The sequence below is a fragment of the Marmota monax genome, unplaced genomic scaffold (assembly GCF_021218885.2).
Source record: "Marmota monax isolate L192 unplaced genomic scaffold, Marmota_monax_Labrador192_F-V1.1 WCK01_AAM20220418_F8-fsc00005, whole genome shotgun sequence".
Taxonomy (NCBI): domain Eukaryota; kingdom Metazoa; phylum Chordata; class Mammalia; order Rodentia; family Sciuridae; genus Marmota; species Marmota monax.
Window position 1 is genome coordinate 27,068,654 of NW_026692254.1, and position 18,909 is coordinate 27,087,562.

Below are 18,909 nucleotides of genomic sequence, written 5' to 3' on the forward strand. Positions count from 1 at the left end.
GTCCCAATTGTGCAGGGGATGCCCTTGACATGACAGCTGTCACTGATCTGTATACATGTCATGTCAGTTGTCCAGCACATGTCATGAGGAAGGCTTGTCTTTCTAATTCAAATGAAGTTGTGTTTGGGCCAGCAGGAGGGCTTCAGGAATCCTAGATTCCCATTTCTTTCCTAAATTATGAATCTGTTCTTCCCACAGCCCACTCAAAATCTCTCTTGCCCTGATATGAACCAGCCAAGTCTTGCCTGAAACCTTGGAGCACAGTCTATTCTAAAACATGTAGGATGCCTGGATTTTTATTGTTGTTTTGTACTGGGGGGTTGAACTCAGGGGTACCATACCACAAAGCCACATCCCCAGTTCTTTTTATTTTTTGAGACAGGGTCTTATTAAGTTGCTGAGACTGGCCTTGAACTTGCAATCCTCTTGCCTCAGCCCCCCAAATTGCTGGGATTACAGGCATGCACCACCATGCTTGGATGGATCCCTGTATTTGAAGTTGGTGGCAGGCTACGTTTCTATTAGGGACATTGGGTGACTTGTTACTTCTCTGGGCCTAGGGGATTGCATTAGAGTTCTCCAGAGAAATAAACCAGAGTGGGAGAGGGAGAGGTGTCTCTTAACAAGAACTCTCTTGTTGGGCGACTTTGTCATTGTGCAAACATCATACAGTGAACTTACACAAACCCACATGGTCAATACTCCACTTGGCCTCTTGATGCAATGAAGGGACACAGTGAAAACCAGATGTATGAGGCTGTGCTGATGTACCACAGCATATTGTTTTGCAGTAAACATATTTTCATATGTAGAAATACATGCTAAAATAAATTATAATTGAAAGTATTATCCAGGAAATAAAAAACAATAATAGTCATTTATTAGCCTTTTTAAGTATTATCTACCACGCATAGCGGTATTGCCATACTTTTATACAACTGGCAGCATGATAGATTTGTTGACACTAGCATCGTCACCAACAGGTGAGTGACATGCTGTGCTATGACTTTTCACTACAATGTCACTAGGCACTATGAATTTTTCATCTCCATTGTAATTTTATGGGACCGTCATTGTATATATGGTTCATTACTAACTGAAATGTTATTATATGGCAGAGGATTCTTTGTGGATGTGTGGAGAGAGAGAGAGAGAGAGAGAGAGAGAGAGGATGAATTATTAGGAACTAGCTGCATGATTATGGAGGCTGGCAGGCCCCAAGATCTACAGGGATTTGGTAAGGTGGAAACAGGAGAACCAATAAGGTATTTTAAGTTTGGAAGCCTTTTGGCTCAAGACCTGGGAAGAGCCAATGTTTCAGTTCAAGTCTCTAGGGAAGGAAAAAAAAAACAACAGTGTCTAAGCTCACAGGTCACAGGAAAGAAGAATTCCCTCTTATTCAGGAGAGGGTCAGTCTTCGGGCTGTATTCAAGCCTTCACTGATTGGGTGAGGCCCATCCCTCTGGGGAAGGCTATTACTTTACTCATTTTATAGATTAAAATGCTCCTCTCACCCAGAAACACCCTCACAGACCAGCCATATCCTGAACAATGTTTGGCAAAATGCCCAGGCACCCTGTGGCCCTGTCAAGTTGATGCATAACATTAACCACCAAAGGAATTCACTGGAATGAGTCTTTGCTGACTAGAACATGGGAGGTTAGCCTTGTCAGTCCAATGCCTCTAACTAAACAGAAATCTGTAAAGGTTTTATGAAGAAAAGGTTCTTGCAGAAGGCCTCACACACCACCTCCAGCCTCCAGCCTCTCCTCCACCTCATATGCATTAACTGTCCAAATAATGCCTCTGCCTTCCCTCTTCCAGGTGAACTATGACCACTTTTCTCTTGCTTTTTGTGACTCTGAGGGTCATCACTGCAGCCGTCTCAGAAGAGGTTTCAGGTGAGGACATTCCCACACTTGTCTCATTTCCTCATAGGTGCTGAGTACTGAGTTCTGAGCACTGGTTATTGAACCTGGTGCTGCTAGTCCCAGGGACACAATTCCCCCTTTCCTGGCCTTTTCCTGGTCCTTCCCTTCCCTACCTACACAGTCTAATCACAGCAGGAGAGCACCCCTGTGTGTGTGTACAGACAACCAGGAGCTTCTCTCGGATCACCCAGCTCCTGGCTGCCTTCTAGCAAGGACAGCAGCTGGGGAGAGCTCCCAGCAGGGCCTCTTTCCCAGCATTCTTCTCTCCGAATCTCACCTAGAACTACACACTGAACTTGGGGCAAGAGAAGGGGAAAGCTGCTGGGGGAGGAGCCTCAGGAGCTCTTTCGGGAGGAAATGCTTGAGAAGCAGAGAGGAGTCCCCAGGGAATGGGAAAGGTCTTTGCCTTTCTTGGCAAAGCCCCCCAGCTCGATCTCAGGGGTGCAACAGGTGCTTGAGAATCTTTCTAATAATCAAGGTCTTTTACCAAGTGAACAAAACAACCTCACTAACCCTGGAATGAGCTTGACCCCAAAGTAGAATGACTCTCCCTTAGACCCAGATAAGAGGCCCTGCCCTTGGACCACACACTGTAGAGCCCTCTTCTTGAGGAAGGGGGTGTGTAGAGCCAGTGAGAGTCACCAGACTCTGGAGAGAAAGGATGCTCACCACTCTCTGCCCAAGAGGCACAAGCCACTCCCAGGGCCTGTATGTGTGCATCCTCCTTTGGGGAGACACAACCTGAGCACGAGCACCCCCTGGACCCAATGGAAGAGTCAAGAAGTGGCTGTTTGCTTCGGGTGCTGACAGATAAACTCAGCCTGTGCATGAGATCCCCCACAGTGCAGAGTCCATGGGCCAAATAAAAGGGTACCCAGCTCCTCTTCCATCACCCAGCCACTACATCTAACGCAAAACTCTTAAGGAATTTGAATATGGAAGCTTAGGTCATTTTAAAGTTACCATGGTCAAATAGGAAGACACAACGTATTTTATTTAGTAATCTGTTAGTCTGCATATGGAGACGTATGGCATATGAGCCTCCATTTTTACTGTTGCTTTGGGACCCACAAATACCTAGCTCCTGGCCACCACCTGGGGTTGGTATGTCCACACTGGCAAAGTGGCCCACTAGCATTGGTTAAGAACTGTAACAACTGTGGAGCTGGACTCTGCAGTGGCCTTCAGCTGTCCCCTGAGGACCACCACTGTGAAAACCAAGCTGGTGCCCGAGCCAGGCGTTAAGATGGAGGTGTTTGTGGAAGGGGCTGGTGGTGACTGTGCAGACTTCAAAAAGCCGGAGCCAGACTCCAAACATTCCTGGCTCCCCTGTTCTTGCCCTGCTATGTATCTACCACCCACAAATATCTGAAACATTTTTTTATTTTAACCTGTAGGCTCTACTGAAAGGGCTCCATAAATTTAGGACTCACCATGAAAAGTGTTATTTTTTGAAAAGCTATGTCTCTCCCATTCCTGACCAGATCTTTTCCTTCGAGCAGGATTTGGTAAACACACTGTAACTTTCCTACCAATAATCTCCCTGATTTTTGTGGAGTCTAGTTCTATCCCATCCCCAAACCCTCCATCTGACTCTTTGCATACTAAATTGTCTGATCTCTTATGCTTCTTCACTCAGCCCAATACCTGAAGAGCAGAAGCAATTTGTTCCCCTTTGAGGTCAAGTAGAGTCCAAAGTGGACCTCCCAAAATGGGACATAGCATTGAAGTTTCGTATCTTAGCTATAAAAGCTCTGTAGAATTCTTTTACACCCCATAATAACTTTTTATACAGCAATACAAATTTTTCCAAAATCTTTGAGTCAAACAGTCACTCCAAGAAGATGGGTTCTGTTTTATCCTGTGGTTTGGTGACCCAGGAGTACCTCAGCTTGAGAAATAAGGAGGTGATTTCTGGCTGGGCCATGTCCCTGCTGTCCTCTGGAACCCTTTTCTGGCTCTACAGATTTTGTCCTGAGGTGCAGAAACCAGGGGTCTTGAGAAACATTGCTCTAGAAAGAGTATTGCAAAGCGTTCTGGGAGTTTCCATATGACAGGTCATCCCATCATAGACTCAAACACACTGACTGAATTGTGGTCTCAGAAGAGTGCATTCCCAGAAGGTAACAGGTCTGTCTTCTATCTCCCTGCCTCTCCCACACAGAGCATGACAACTCCCTGAGTGTGAGCATCCCCCAACCGTCCCCAGTGAGGGTCCTCCTGGGGACCTCCCTCACCATCCCCTGCTATTTCATTGACCCCATGCATCCTGTGACCACCGCCCCCTCCACTGCCCCCCTCGCTCCGAGAATCAAGTGGAGCCGTGTTTCCAAGGAGAAGGAGGTGGTACTGCTGGTGGCCACCGAAGGGCACGTGCGGGTCAACAGTGCCTATCAAGACAAGATCTCGCTGCCCAATTACCCGGCCATCCCCAGCGACGCCACCTTGGAGATCCAGAACCTGCGCTCCAATGACTCTGGGATCTATCGTTGCGAGGTGATGCATGGCATCGAGGACAGTGAGGCTACCCTGGAGGTTGTGGTGAAAGGTGAGGACCCTCACGGGGATGTCACTTCACCTGCAGAAAGGACCACAGTGGTGACCTCACCAGTGTGGAGTCAGGCAGGCTGCTTTCAAATCCAGCTCCTCCACACACCTGTTTGCCTTAGACAGGTCACAAAAACACCTCAGTTTCTTCCTCTATAACATGGATCTAGTGAAACCATTCTCTGTGGACTTTGGGGCAGGGTGGATTAAGTACTTCCTGGCCACAGTCACAGGTAAATGACCCTTGTGCTTTATAGCATCCTATGATCCAGTAAGCCTTGTTGACTGCCCTTTTTGCAGGTAAGCAAACTGAGGCTAACTGACTTGCCTTAATTACCCTGGAAATGAGTCAGAGCAGTCTCCTGACACTTCACCCAAGTATCTTTTCCCTTCTCCTCCTCCCACTCCTTCATTCTCGGTTCCAGAAGCAAAAAAAAGGACTGAAGAGTCTTGGCCCCCTTTCTCTCACAGGGCTCCCACTAGGATACCTCCCAGGGTGAAGATGTAGGGGGCCCTGAGTGTCTCTTTCCCCAAAATAATATAGGATCCTGGGGTGACAAGAAAAAAAATATATGGAGGCAGGTTTTAGTTTAGTTCAAAGAACATTCTGATTATCAGAATCATCATAAGTATTCAAAAGGGAATGCCAGGCACAGTGACACAAGCCTGTAACCCCAGCCACTCCAGAGGATCGCAAGTTCAAGGCCATCCTTAGCAACTTAGACCCTGTCTCAATTTTTTTTTTTAAAAAAAAGGGGTGTGGGGCTGGGGATGAAGTTCAGTAGCAAAGTAGGTTCACTCCTCCATGCAAAAAAAAAGTGGGGTACCGTATGAGGTAGCGATTCCCTGTTACTGTGAGTGTTCCAGCAAGATCAGGACCACACAAAATTGTGGAGAGGGGATCCGTGCCTCGACCTGGACTGGATAGTTCCTAAGGTCCCTTTGATTGTTTCCATAATCCTGGGAAGGCCTCAGTGATCAGAGGCTGCTCCTGACAGCTCTCCCGCCTCGTCTGTGGCAGGCATCGTGTTCCACTACAGAGCCATCTCCACGCGCTACACCCTGGACTTTGACAGGGCGCAGAGGGCCTGCCTGCAGAACAGCGCCATCATCGCCACACCTGAGCAGCTGCAGGCTGCCTATGAGGACGGATTCCACCAGTGTGACGCAGGCTGGCTGGCTGACCAGACTGTGAGGTGAGCTCACAGCCCCCAACAGAGCTGGCGTCTGGGCTGGGGGCTAGGGGTCAGAGGACATAGCACAGCGAGGCAGGTGCCTGGTAGACACTGAGCTCATGCCAAAGTGACACTGTAGCCAGCCTTGGTTAGGGGCCACGGTCCCACCTTGGCTGACATGAGCACCCAATGTGTAAGACTAGAAAAACGCTGCACCACACGACACAGAGTTTTCCCACTTTATTACAAAAGGCTGTGTGTTTATATAGGTCTAAGGAGAGGTTGCAGGGCTGAGGTAGATAACAGGTCGCCCGTTTATTGGCAAGCTCTTCCATATGTCAGTTCCAGAGCCCAAGAAGTTAATTCTAATTGGGGCTAAGGCTTCCCACCAGCAGGGTTTGAACATTGGCGCCAGAGGGAACGTTTCGCGCCAGTGAAAGAAACAAAGAAGAGAAGGAGGGTCGTTAGACGCCATGCTGGGGTTTTTCTCTGGGATGCGGCTGCCGTTATGTTTTCCCAACACAATGTCCCCTCCCAAATCCTTGCCATTCTATCCTAGTGGAGTGGTGGCTGGCTTGCCCTGGGTTGTCATTATCCCTGCCCGGTTTCCCTTTAACCAAGGTTTCTGCACGTTTTGGTTTTTTATTTTAACTTTGGTGTTTTATATATTTTTATAAGCCACCTTATATCCTTTTTGTTTTTAATAAGGCTAGACATGCATAAATGAAGCTTCTTTACATCTTTGGAATGCAGCCTGGGGCAGTGGATGGCAGTGCATGCAGATAGCTCCCTGCCCTCGGGGGATTTCAGTGCAGCCAGAGGCCTGTGGAGACAAGAAGTTCTATTCCACTCCAGTGGATCATAGCTTCAGTTCCTAAAGCCAGAAACACAAAGCATCAGGAAGGAAGCCATGGGAAGCAGTTTTGCAATCTTGGGTGGGCAAAGAGACCTTGGGATACAAAAACTACTAATAATCAAAATAAATAAACATACAAACAGAGACTACAGTCTAGCATAGAGAAAAGCCCATACCTTGCTACACTCAAATTCAAAATTAGACTCAAATTCTAGCACTGGCACCTGAGATCAATGTGACCTTGAACAAATTGTTTAAGATCTCTGGGTCTCAGTGTCTCTGGGTCTCTGAATAGCACTTGCCTCATTAGGTTGATGTGAGACTCAAATGATATAGAGCAGGAACCAACTATGGCCCACCAGCCAAATCTAACTCACCCCTTTCTTCTGTAAATAAAGTTTTTATTGGGACCCAGCCACGCTCACTGGGTTCCTTATTGATTACGTCTGTTTGTGCTACTAAGGTAGTTAAGTTAGCATCACAGAGACCCTAAGGCCTGCAAAACATAAGATATTTACTCTCTGACCTTTTACAGAAAGTTTGTGAGCACCAAAGAGTGTATGTTTGCATCAATAACTATTCAATAAAGGGGACTGCCCTTAATCACTAATAACAGTAAAAAACAGTTCACATATTCAGAGTAGACACAGTCAAATGTAATATTACGTTGCTGTTTCATCCTATAAGGAAGGAAGCTACAAGAGCCCAGGCCTTGGGCTTCCCACTGTCTCAAGTGACACTCCTCACTTTGGATTCCTGGCAGGTACCCCATTCACACCCCCCGGGAAGGCTGCTATGGAGACAAGGATGAGTTTCCAGGTGTAAGAACCTATGGCATCCGAGACACCAATGAGACCTACGATGTGTACTGTTTCGCCGAGGAGATGGAGGGTGAGTGTATCCCCCCACCAGGAGGAAGCTCGCCATCCCTGTCACCAAACTGACCGACACTCATCCCCCCACACAAGGGCCACACAGACCTGCTATGGGCCAGGGCACTAGCTCAGGGCCTGACTCAATCCTTCTCTGCCATGAAGGAAGAGTAGGAAGGGCCTACTGGTCTGGACCCCTCCATGTCCACTTTAGAGAAGGTCTCAGTAGCCCTAAGCTTCTATAAACTGTCCAGAGTCACCACTGGGCACCAAAACCCTTGCTACAGGAATACTCACCTGGGACTCTGCCTCCTAGCCAGGACCCAGTTGCTCTGGTCAGCCCATCCCCATCCTAAGGACTGCTGTATCTTCAAAGCCCAACCCAGGTCTGGGATGTAACTCAGTAGTACATTGCCTAATTAGCATGTGGCCCTGATCCAGTTGCCAAGAAGAAGGAGGTGTACTGCTGGTGGTCATAAAAAAAAAAAAATAGCTCAGCCTTATCACCCTCATAAGAGAGCCTCCTGGCCAATCCAGGGTAAGCCCAATGGACACCTAGTTTTCAGGAGAGCTGGTCCCTCAGCCACCTTCTTTCTGCTTCCCTATTGCCGGTCTCAGACCCTATTCCAAACTTTCCTGTTGGGTTAATTGTGGGGAGGAACTTGGATTCTTTGTTTTGTAAAGGGCATTAATTTTGGTCACAAGGGTCACACCAGCATGTGGATGACACTCCTTCCCCCATCTGCACCCATTTACCCTCTGGACATTCCAGACTCTGTCACCTCTGCACAGGCACTTACATACATACCGCAGCCCCAAGCTCGCCGCTCCTTCAGGCTGGAGAGAAGAGCAGACATGGCCCCTTCCTCCATCTCACCCCAATAGTCAAACCCATCTATTAGGTAATGTGTACTTGTACTCTCACCTTTGTCTAACCAAAGATAAATAGAACTGCCAATCAGAACTGTCACTGTGAAAAAGCACTCAGAATGGTCCTGGTGAGTGGGTGTCCACAGCCCTACCCTAAATCTCCAATATACCCTTGATAAGTTTGGGTAAATATTTTTTAAGCTTGCAGGCCCCAAATTGTGCCATGATGGCCTCTTCACAACCTAGAGACCCCAGTTTGGGAAGCACTATTCTAAGAAGTCAAAGTCTGGTGCCTGTTTTTCCCATCAGAATTAGATTTTTTTTTTTTTTTTTTAAGGATTTGCTGAGTGGGTAATCCCTGAGCTCATAGGACAGCTCCCCTAGTGTTTAAAAGTTGTACAGCAAATGGTGGGGCAAAGATGCTTCTGACCAGGAAAGATTTTCCTCCTGGATTTCCCATTACCCCACCCTTGGATCCACCCCTTGTGTTTTGGTGGACTTCTTTCTACAGCTCCTTGTTTAAGAAATTGACATCATCCTGCCCAAAAGCCCAGAAAAATATGGGAAATGAAGGGCAAAATCTGAGATACGGACGTGTGGGTGTGGATCCAGGATTTGGGGAAGTTAGAGACCAAACTGAGTCAGAGGACTAATCTGCAGGAAAGACCCCAATCTCTCTCAGAGGACATGGGACAGGGGAGGCAGGAGGAAGATCTTTACTCAGCTTGCTGTGTCCTTCACAGGTGAGGTCTTTTATGCAACCGCTCCAGAGAAGTTCACCTTCCAGGAGGCAGCCAACGAGTGCAAGAGGCTGGGCGCCCGGCTAGCCACCACCGGCCAGCTTTACCTGGCCTGGCAGGGTGGCATGGACATGTGCAGCGCCGGCTGGCTGGCAGACCGCAGCGTGCGCTACCCCATCTCCAAGGCCCGGCCCAACTGCGGGGGCAACCTCCTGGGCGTGAGGACCGTCTACCTACACGCCAATCAGACGGGCTACCCCGACCCCTCATCCCGCTACGACGCCATCTGCTATACAGGTGGGGCTGGGATTGGGAGCGGGAAGGGGACTTGCGCCAAAGAAAAGATCTTGGAAAGTGAGGGCTGGGTTTTACCCCTTGAAAAGGCCCCTGGGTACTTAACTCCAAGCTTTTGCCACCCTTACGCCCCTTTTCATTGGTTTTGAAGGTGGAGACACTGGAGGCTGCAGTGTCTCCAGTCCTTTCTCATCAGATCTTCACAGAACAGGGGTAAAAACATGTGCGTTAGACTCTGCGTTTTATCGGGTTTGAATCACAGCTCTACCAACTACTGCTGCACAACTCTGGGAAAGACAAGGCCCTGACCCTCCCTCTGAGCCTCAATCTCATTATCTAATGGGGACATAGTGGTACCGCTTCAAAGATGATGGGGGCCTGTTATGAGGCCATGATCCCACAGGAGGGCGCTGTTATCTGCCCTTTAAAATTGCACTTAAAAGGAAAAACCAAGTGTTACTGAAAGAGTAGGAAAACATTGGAGAAGAGGATGTCATTTTTAAAAAATAGATTAAAATAAGTTTTTATTTTATTGAACACACGTTAGGTTGTAATTATAATTAATTGCTAATTCTTGGAGAAAAGAAATGAATAATATGGATGAGGAGCTGCATCAATTTTACAACAGAATTAAATGACAACTCAGTTCATATTTCACTTCCATAGCCTGATCTAACACAAAGAGGGTAGTTTTGCAAAAATAATTCATATCCCCCCCAAAGCTTTTCTTATCTTTTTGATAATCTATCCACTCTCTGGAAGTATTGTGAATTTTCTCTTTATTAACTAACTGGCTTCTTTCTGAAAACGCCTTATTTGTCTGTGCCAAGGCAGGCAGTTCCCTGGCACCACCTTCATCAATTTCCTGATCTCACCTTCTGCAAGATTTTTACATTTTTCCTTCACAACTGACATAAAATGTCCCGGTGGACACTCAGTGGGTAGTCACAGATGGGCAAAATGGCAACTGCTGATGAATAGGAAGGGATGTCCTGGTGGGAGCTGATTTTATGAAAAGTAAGCTGGCAGGTCATTATCTTGCAAGTATCCATGGGTATCCGCACATTGAAAAAAACCTCAGATTGAAAAAAATGGGACAGGTATATTGCATCTGTTCTGAACATGTGCTGACATTTTTCTTGTCTTTATTCCCTAAATAATACAGTATAACCATCATTTACATAGCATTTACACTGTATTAAGGATTATAAATAAGCTAGATTTAAAGTGTACAGAGGATGTGCATAGGTTATATACAAACAGTATGCATTTTATATAAAGGACTTGAGCATCTGCAGGTTTCGGTATATATGGTAAGTTCTGAAAGAAATTCCCATGGATACCAAGGGATGACTGTAGTCAGAGAGCTGAGGATGCCCCTGCCATGTGCTACACAAGGTGCCTGGCACCCTGCAGGTACTCTCCTTCCCAGGAGGGAAGGAGGCAGAGCGAAGCTCATCTCTCATCCCTCTCAAGCCAGGCTGAGCAGTTAAAGCTCATCTTTGTCCCCACCCCAGGTGAAGACTTTGTGGACATCCCAGAAAATTTCTTCGGGGTAAGTGGTGAGGAAGACATCACCGTCCGGACAGTGACCTGGCCCGATGTGGAGCTGCCCCTGCCCCAAAACATCACGGAGGGGGAAGCCCGAGGCAACGTGATCCTCACTGTAAAGCCCATCCTGGACGTATCCCCCACTGTCCTGGAGCCTGAGGAGCCCTTCACATTTGTCCCTGATGTGGGAGCTACCGCCTTCCCCGAGACTGAGAATGGGACTGGAGAGGCCACCAGGCCCTGGGGCTTTCCTGAGGAGTCCACATCTGGGCTGGGCTCTGTCACAGCCTTCACCAGCGAGGACTTGGTGGTGCAGGTGACTGTTGCCCCTGGTGAAGCCGAGGTCCCTGGGCAGCCCCGTTTGCCAGGGGGTAAGTACCCACCTGTTCCGGGGGAGGCTCAAGGGCAAGCAGAAGGAACTTGGCCTGGGGACCCACCCCAATACCCTTTCAACTTAACCTGGAACCTGGGACAGCCTCTCTCCTCTCAAGCTTTTCTCTCTTGGTCTCAAACAAAGAGGTTAGAGCAGACCAGTCATGTCCACTCTTTGCCACAAATCACTTACTTCAAAGGAAGTCATATGTGTAAAACAGGGTTATATGTCAAATAGATTAAAGTGCCACATGGCCCTAAGAAAAGTGGAGAGGAGCACTGGGGCCCCTCCCTGCCCATCAGGCACCTCCACAGCAGAGGCCCCCTTAGAAATCCTGCACTGGGTGACCCTGAGGCCCCTCCTGGTCTTGTCCTCCCTGCCATGACAATGATCCGCAAACTGGTCAATGGGCCAAAATCCTGCTGCTCTTATAAGCCCCATGAACTAAGAATAACTTTTACTCCCTAAATAGTTGAGGTGGAGGAAGTCAAAAGAAGAAGAATATTTTGTGATGATTGAAAATTATATCAAATTCAAATTTCAACATTCACAAGTGAAGTTTGATTGGAACTAAGCCATAGCCATTTGTCAATGTGCTGTTGATGGCTAACTAGGACAATCACAGCTGAACTGAGTAACAGAAACCATATGGCCCACAATGCCTGAAATATTGACTACCTGGCCCTTTGTAGAACATGCTTCCAGTCCTGTGCCAGACTGATGGTGCTCCACAGGCTTAGTGAATGTTTGAGGAATTGGGATGTCACAAAGCAGAGAGCCCAGCTGTTCCCCAAACTCAAGTCCATAAAGGAAGGCCCTTCTGGTGGTGTCCCTACCCAGGGGACTGGCAAATGGACCCTGCCATCCGCCATCACATCCACAGTGCCAATCCAACATATCAGAATGGAGGAGCTGGGCTTGGAATGGGCCTAGGGCAACTGACCCTGACTGCTCTCTCCTCTCCTTCTTCACCACCCAGGAGTCGTGTTCCACTACCGCCCAGGATCCACCCGATACTCGCTGACCTTTGAGGAGGCGCAGCAGGCCTGCCTGCGCACAGGGGCCGTCATGGCTTCGCCCGAGCAGCTCCAGGCCGCCTATGAGGCGGGCTACGAGCAATGTGATGCTGGCTGGCTGCAGGACCAGACCGTCAGGTGCAGGGCGAGGCGGGGCGAGGGCGGGGCGGGGATGGGCAGGGCGGAGCCAACCGGGACGGGACCACCCCTCTCCCAGCCTAGCAGCCTCAAGAGGTCTGGCCTAAGGAGCCACATCCCGCAGGACACTCAGCACAGTGGGCACCCTCCAGAACCTTCAATGCTAATTACTTAGTGACTCCAAAGCCACTCCCCAGGCATATTTTCTCCCCTAGGCATATTCTGGAAGGATGATAAGTTCCTATTCATGGAATCAGGAACATAAACAGAACAGACACTCTGGTGGTGCCCACACCTGTGGGAGAGGCAGAAAGACACTGCAGCCACCACCACATCCACAATCCCATCAAGTGGGATTTCGGCCTGAATTTCCAGGCAGGGGACATTCACCCCAAGAGACAGAGAGAGCCCCTGTTCTTGAGGACCCCCTTCTCAAGCACCCCCCTCCCCAGTTCCCTCCAGTTTGACCCTGTGTCCTTCCATGTAGCAGCTTCTCTTCTGAAGTCAGAGATTCCCTTACCCTTCCCCCAGCTGCTCAGCAAACTTGCTACATGAGAGGTGGCTCCTAGTTTCAGCCCATGAGACACCCCAAGACACGTCCTGCCTACATCAGAGTGACCCTGAACCCCAACTCCCAAAACAGGCTCTCATCCTCCCTTCATTTGCAGATACCCCATTGTGAGCCCACGGACCCCATGTGTGGGCGACAAGGACAGCAGCCCTGGGGTCAGGAGCTACGGTGTGCGCCCATCATCAGAAACCTATGATGTCTACTGCTACGTGGACAAGCTCGAGGGTACAGGCTACATTCTCACATTCGGGGCTCTAGATGGGCAGGGGACTGAGAGACAGACACAAAGAGGAGGGGGAATTGCCACCCACTCACTCCATTCCCACTCAGCCTTCCAGGTGGAAAGGATCCTGTTCAAGATGGCACAGCCCTCTCAGTGCAAGTCCCTCTTTCCCTCCTCGATGGTGCATGTGGTTTTCCCAGCACTGCAGGAGAGCACTCACTCCTTTAAAACACAATGAGTTCTATGAATACATAAATTAACTTGTTATAAATAAATGCCACGAAGGTCATAGTATCCCCTGCCTATGATCCCAGCCACTTGGGAGGCTAAAGAAGAAGGATTGCAAATTTGAGGCCAGCCTGGGGAACTTAGCCAGACCCTGTCTCAAGATAAAACAAAAGGGTCTGGGGATGTAGCTCAGAGGCAGAGCACCCCTGGGTGCTCACAGATAATAATATTAGATAAATAAGTGTTATATATTTATATTAGATAAATATATTTATATTATATATATATTTATATTTATATTGGATTATATATTTATATTAGATAAATAAGTGTTAAATATATTAGATAAGTATTATATTGGCCTCTTATAGAATCCCAGTGCCCACGAATGAAACAAAGGCTCTGAGAAGTCCCACAGTGGAAAACCTCCTTGACCCTGTCTAAACTAGCATTGCCAAGCTTATTCAACCGCAGACCTTTATTTTGCTTTATTTCATTTTATTTAATCTCAATGAACATCACCAAATTACTATTCAACTGGAACCAATTGTAGAAATGCTGATGTTCTGGAAATTTTTCAGAATTAGTACTCACTTGATCCAGGACCCTGGGCACTCCTTGTTTATAATGAGGTTGGTTTTTTACCCACACAAGAGGCTTTTTTTGAGTATTGAATAAAACATATATGAAAAGTTGATTGCCCAGGTAGGTGCTGGGTAAATCCTCCTGAACTATATAGGCAGCTAGGTGTGGCGGGGGTGGGTGGGTCCACAGGAATCAGTATCCAGCAAGCCGCTCCCCTTAGCTAGGGCAGGGGGTCCCTGGTGTGACTGAAGAAGCCAGAAAGGAGGGATGGAGTAGAAGCCACTTCCCTGTGGAGTGACCTGCTCCACCCAGCTCTGCTGTGACATTGCCTTCCCATAGAAATCTCATGGAGTCCCAGGAAATCCCAGTCCCTTCGGTCACAAACCAGAGCAATTGGTCACTCTAGTTCCGGTGTCCTAGAGATCTAAGAGATGTGATCGGTGGCAGGTGTCCATCCTCACAAGCAGGATTGGGATGGCAGGGAGCGGCCGTGGGCCTGGAGGGTCACACTCCACCTGCTTCCCCGGCAGGGGAGGTATTCTTCGCGACGCGCCTGGAGCAGTTCACCTTCCAGGAGGCCCTGGAGTTCTGCCAGTCGCAAAACGCCACACTGGCCTCCACCGGCCAGCTCTACGCCGCCTGGAGCCGAGGCCTGGACAAGTGTTATGCCGGCTGGCTGGCGGACGGCAGCCTCCGCTATCCCATCGTCACCCCTCGGCCAGCCTGCGGAGGGGACAAGCCAGGTGTGAGAACCGTCTACCTCTATCCCAACCAGACGGGCCTTCCAGACCCGCTGTCCCGGCACCACGCGTTCTGCTTCCAAGGTATGAGCCCTAACCTCTCATCCAGCATCCCATTCTGCCTCCTGGTGACTCCCCGAGGCTGGCCCTCCTGACCCCTCTCCATCAATCTCCTATCAGAGCAAGGAAGAAAACATCCTGTTGGGACAGGGACAACTCTAAAGTTAGCTGACTTTAGGCTTTGACCCCAAGACAAGGCCATTCTTCTAAATTTTCCCAGAGACAAAGCAAAGTAGATAAAGAACTTTGACTGTAAAATTCAGCAAACCTGACTTTCAATTATGGCTCTGCTATTTAATAGCTGTGTGACCGTGGATAAATGACTTAACCTCTTCTTTTCTCTGCTTCACCTATAAATGGTGATAAAATAGTTTCTGCTTCAAAGAGCATTACATATGAATACAAACAGTTGGGATAGTGCATGCAATGCATTTAAAAATATACATAAATATTTTTAATTTGTAACTCTTGTCAAATTCTCTCCTTCTTGTAAATATTTTTGTGATGAGGTTAATCAAATAATTCTATTATTCTTTATTAAGTACCAGTAATTCACATTTCTAATTAACCCATGCTGTGGACACACTGTCATATCCATCATTAACAATTAGATTTCTAAAAAGGGTATCAAGGAACAGTTGATGGCCAGGGTGTGGCCAAGCACATTGCTGGGCTCTGATCGGATAAGCTCTCACAGTGTTAATATAGGGTCTAGGTGCACTGACCAGATGTAGGTTATAGAAGAGCTTGGGTCATATTTTCCATATTATGCAAATTGAGGGTCTCTGCAACTTTCTGTGGCTGTATACTTATTTCCAAATAAAATTAAGAGGAAAAAAAAAGAGACCCCAAAATTTAAAATCCTATTCAAATTTCAACCTCTTTTGTAGTTTGGATGTCTCCCAAAGAACCATGTGTTGAAGGCTTAGTCTCTAGGTGGTGGTCCTATTGAGAGGTAGTGGAAATTTTAGAAAGTGGGGCCCAGTTGGAGGAAGTCGATCACTGGAGATGTGACTTTGAAGAGTATTTTGGGAACCCAGGCCCTTCCCCACTGCCTGCCTCCTGACTGCTGTGAGGTAAGCAGCTTTGCTCTGCCACACCCTCCCTGCCATGTCATTTCTGCCTCACCACAAGCCACAGCAGTGGGGCCAAGCAACGGAGGCCTAAAAACAACTGGAATTTTCTGTGTTAGTCAGCTTTCCTTTGCTGTGACAAAGCATCCGAGAAAACCAACTTAAAGGAGGAAAGATTTATTTGGCTCATAGTTTCAGACCCTGGTCAGCTGGCTCCATTGTTCCAGGCCTGTGGTGAGGCAGAATATCATGGCAGAAGGGCTCACCTCATGGCAACTGGAAAACAGAAAGCAGGAAAGGGGCCAGGGACAACAATGCCTTTCCAAGGCGAGCCCCCCAGTGGCCTCCGTCCTCCAACCAGACCCATCTCCTACAGTTTCCACACCTCCCAATAGTGGAAACTGATCAGTGGGGTGATACATTGATGAGGTCAGAGCCCTTGTGATCCAATCACTTGGATCTGAATGTTGCTGCAGTGGGAACCACGCCTTCAACACATGAGCCTGAGGGGGACATTTCATACCCAAACCATAAGAGCCCCCATGGGGTCAGGTTCAAGAACACCAGTCCCCTCCCTGGAGCTCATGAGGCTCTTGGCCCAGGACCTATCTCTACTCTGGGTAACAGAAGCCAAGCCAGTTGGTTTTCCAGTAAATTCCCAGCCGTAAACCCTTCTCCCCTGACCCCTGACCCTCAGTGGACTTGGCCTTTTATATTCTCCTGCAGAGAAGTTGAGTTTCCTTCCTACACTTCCCCAATCTGCTGGTTTCCCCCAAACCATAAGAATTCCCCTCACAGTTGATGAATATTTCCTTCCCTCCTCCAAATACCAGGATGGCTGCATGAAATTTAAACATCTCCTTCCTGTTCTTGGTCCTGACACACTTGGGACATAATGTCTCTCCCCAGTAGAAGCAGCATGGTCTGATACCAGATGCTTGGATTCTATCTGCCACTTCTAAGTCACTGACCCTGAGCAAGAAATATAACTCTGAGCTTCATTTGTAAAAAAGGGAGTAGAATCTATTCCACTCTGATCTAGACCACCGATGGGTATGTGCGATTATAAATGGTACACCTGGCTCTTATTAGCTGAGATGGCAGGAGCCATCTTGCAGAACTGAAGGCTGGGTAGCCAGTAAGGCTCTCATGCCAGCTGATCCACCTCAAATTCCCCTAACTCCTCTCAAGGGATGGGTCACTGGCCAGCAGGGGACCCTCATCACCCACGTTCTCTTCAGGTGCATCAATGGTGACCTCTCCAGGAGAAGAGGAGGTCAGAACTCCCACAGCACCCACTGACGTGGAGGACTGGATCATTACCCAAGTGGGACCTGGTGTGGCTGCTGTCCCCATAGGAGAGGAGACAACTGCTGTCCCAGTCTTCACCACTGAGCCAGAAAATCAGACAGAATGGGAACCAGCCTACACCCCAGTGGGCACATCCCCACTGCCAGGTCTGTGTGGGTGGGCTCAGGGCACATCCTGCAGTTGTACATCCCTATCTGCCTGGGTTGTGCCTGGGGGCAGGGGGGCGGTTACTTCCCCCTGGGACCTGGGTTCCTAGGACATGCCCCGGAGTGACAACAAGGCCTTGTGTATAAAACACCCCACACACATGTCCACTGTACTCTTTCCTTTATTTCTCCTGCAGACATCCCCAATGCCTAGCACTGGGCCCATCAGAAGACTCTCAGTCATTCTGTCCTCTTGCATGGACACTCCTACCCTAACCTTTTCCATCTTTAGATCCTTTAGAAGGATTTCCAATAGGGGAGAAAGAACAAAGGAGAGGGTAACTACTGCAGGTCTGACTGTGACCTCTCTACTCGACTTTCTCCTCCTTCCATGTCCCTCCTCTGGATCAGGCCTCCCCAGCCAAGACTTCCTAAACTCTGAAATCAGATGGGACCTAGTAGGATGAAAGAAACAGTCCCAAAACCTAGTCAGAAGTGTTTTGTGGTCACCAAGGTTTGGGAAGTCCTGGCTTACTGAAAGACTAACAGCTTTCCTCGCTGCCAACCCTCTCAAGTCTTTGATAAGCTAAGGTGCACTGTCATTCTCAGAGAAGAGGTGATGTATGCAGGGTGTCACAAGTAAACCTGATCACAGAGACTTTATTTATTTTCATGGAAGCTTGTTAACATTTAGTGGCTCACAGCACTGGAACACGGATTGAAGTGGTCTACACCATGCGTGTGCCTAGTGCAGTCGGCTCCACAGGGACTGGTGCATCTGAAGAAAAGACCTTCAGAGCTTCCCAATAGTTCATTCAGCCACTCATTCTCCTCGTGGGTCCTCAGCAATTTGGCAGAACTGGGTGCTTCTCTGGAGGCTGAAAATGCAAAGTTCGTTCCCTCCATGCCAAAAGATGAGGATTCAACTCTAGGTGGGATTCTAGCCTCAAGACTTCACCCAACAGCCACACCTGCCTATGGCCCTTTCCTTGCCCCTCACCAGGAAAAGAATAGCTGGGTCCTCTTGGGCGGGAGGGTGTGGCTTGGCCCAGGACTCTGGCCACTATTCATGGGAAGTTATCCATGGGAAAGTGCTCCAGCAGCCTTGTAGACAAGTTTAACTTCAGTTCCTGACCACCTTGCTGATTTCAGCTATATCTGGGACTGTCTGAACTATTGTTCATGCCACGACTTTTTCTTTCAATTGACTTGCTTTTTAAACGACACCTAAATGTATTTAAAAGAGAAATGTTATATTATGACTGCAAATGGTCATGCCAGTGGTTTCTGAGATATGTATATTGTGTGTGTGTGTGTGTGTGTAAATCAAAATAGAACTTTTTCTGGGTCCTACCTGTAATCATCCAGTATGCTACTGTACTTCACTACCCACACCCTCCAAAGTTTTCTTCTGAGAAAGAGGGGACTGTGAGCCTACCCAGAGGATCAGATGCATCTTTCCCCAGAAGTATGTGTAAGGTTCAAACCTAGCTATGTTGTTTTTATTTTTATTTTTTTAGTTGTTGATAGACCTTTTTTTTTTTTAAATTTATATGTGGTGCTGAGAATTGAACCCAATGCCTCATACGTGCTAGGCAAGTGCGCTACC

At 48.2% G+C, this 18,909-nt stretch overlaps 1 protein-coding gene across 4 annotated transcripts in view; it reads left to right on the plus strand.

The window, feature by feature from the left end:
- Window positions 1–18,909, plus strand: part of Acan (aggrecan) — a 66,725-nt gene that overhangs the window by 28,740 nt on the left and 19,076 nt on the right. For all 4 annotated transcript variants that reach the window (XM_046437052.2, XM_046437070.2, XM_046437061.2 and 1 more), the window contains exons 2-11: window positions 1,825–1,901; window positions 4,096–4,479; window positions 5,500–5,674; window positions 7,273–7,400; window positions 8,995–9,288; window positions 10,803–11,207; window positions 12,189–12,363; window positions 13,032–13,159; window positions 14,501–14,794; window positions 17,085–17,300. In XM_046437052.2, the coding sequence (XP_046293008.1) occupies window positions 1,832–1,901; window positions 4,096–4,479; window positions 5,500–5,674; window positions 7,273–7,400; window positions 8,995–9,288; window positions 10,803–11,207; window positions 12,189–12,363; window positions 13,032–13,159; window positions 14,501–14,794; window positions 17,085–17,300 (2,269 nt within the window). In that variant the 5' untranslated portion in view covers window positions 1,825–1,831. The remainder of the gene's footprint in view (window positions 1–1,824; window positions 1,902–4,095; window positions 4,480–5,499; window positions 5,675–7,272; window positions 7,401–8,994; window positions 9,289–10,802; window positions 11,208–12,188; window positions 12,364–13,031; window positions 13,160–14,500; window positions 14,795–17,084; window positions 17,301–18,909) is intronic.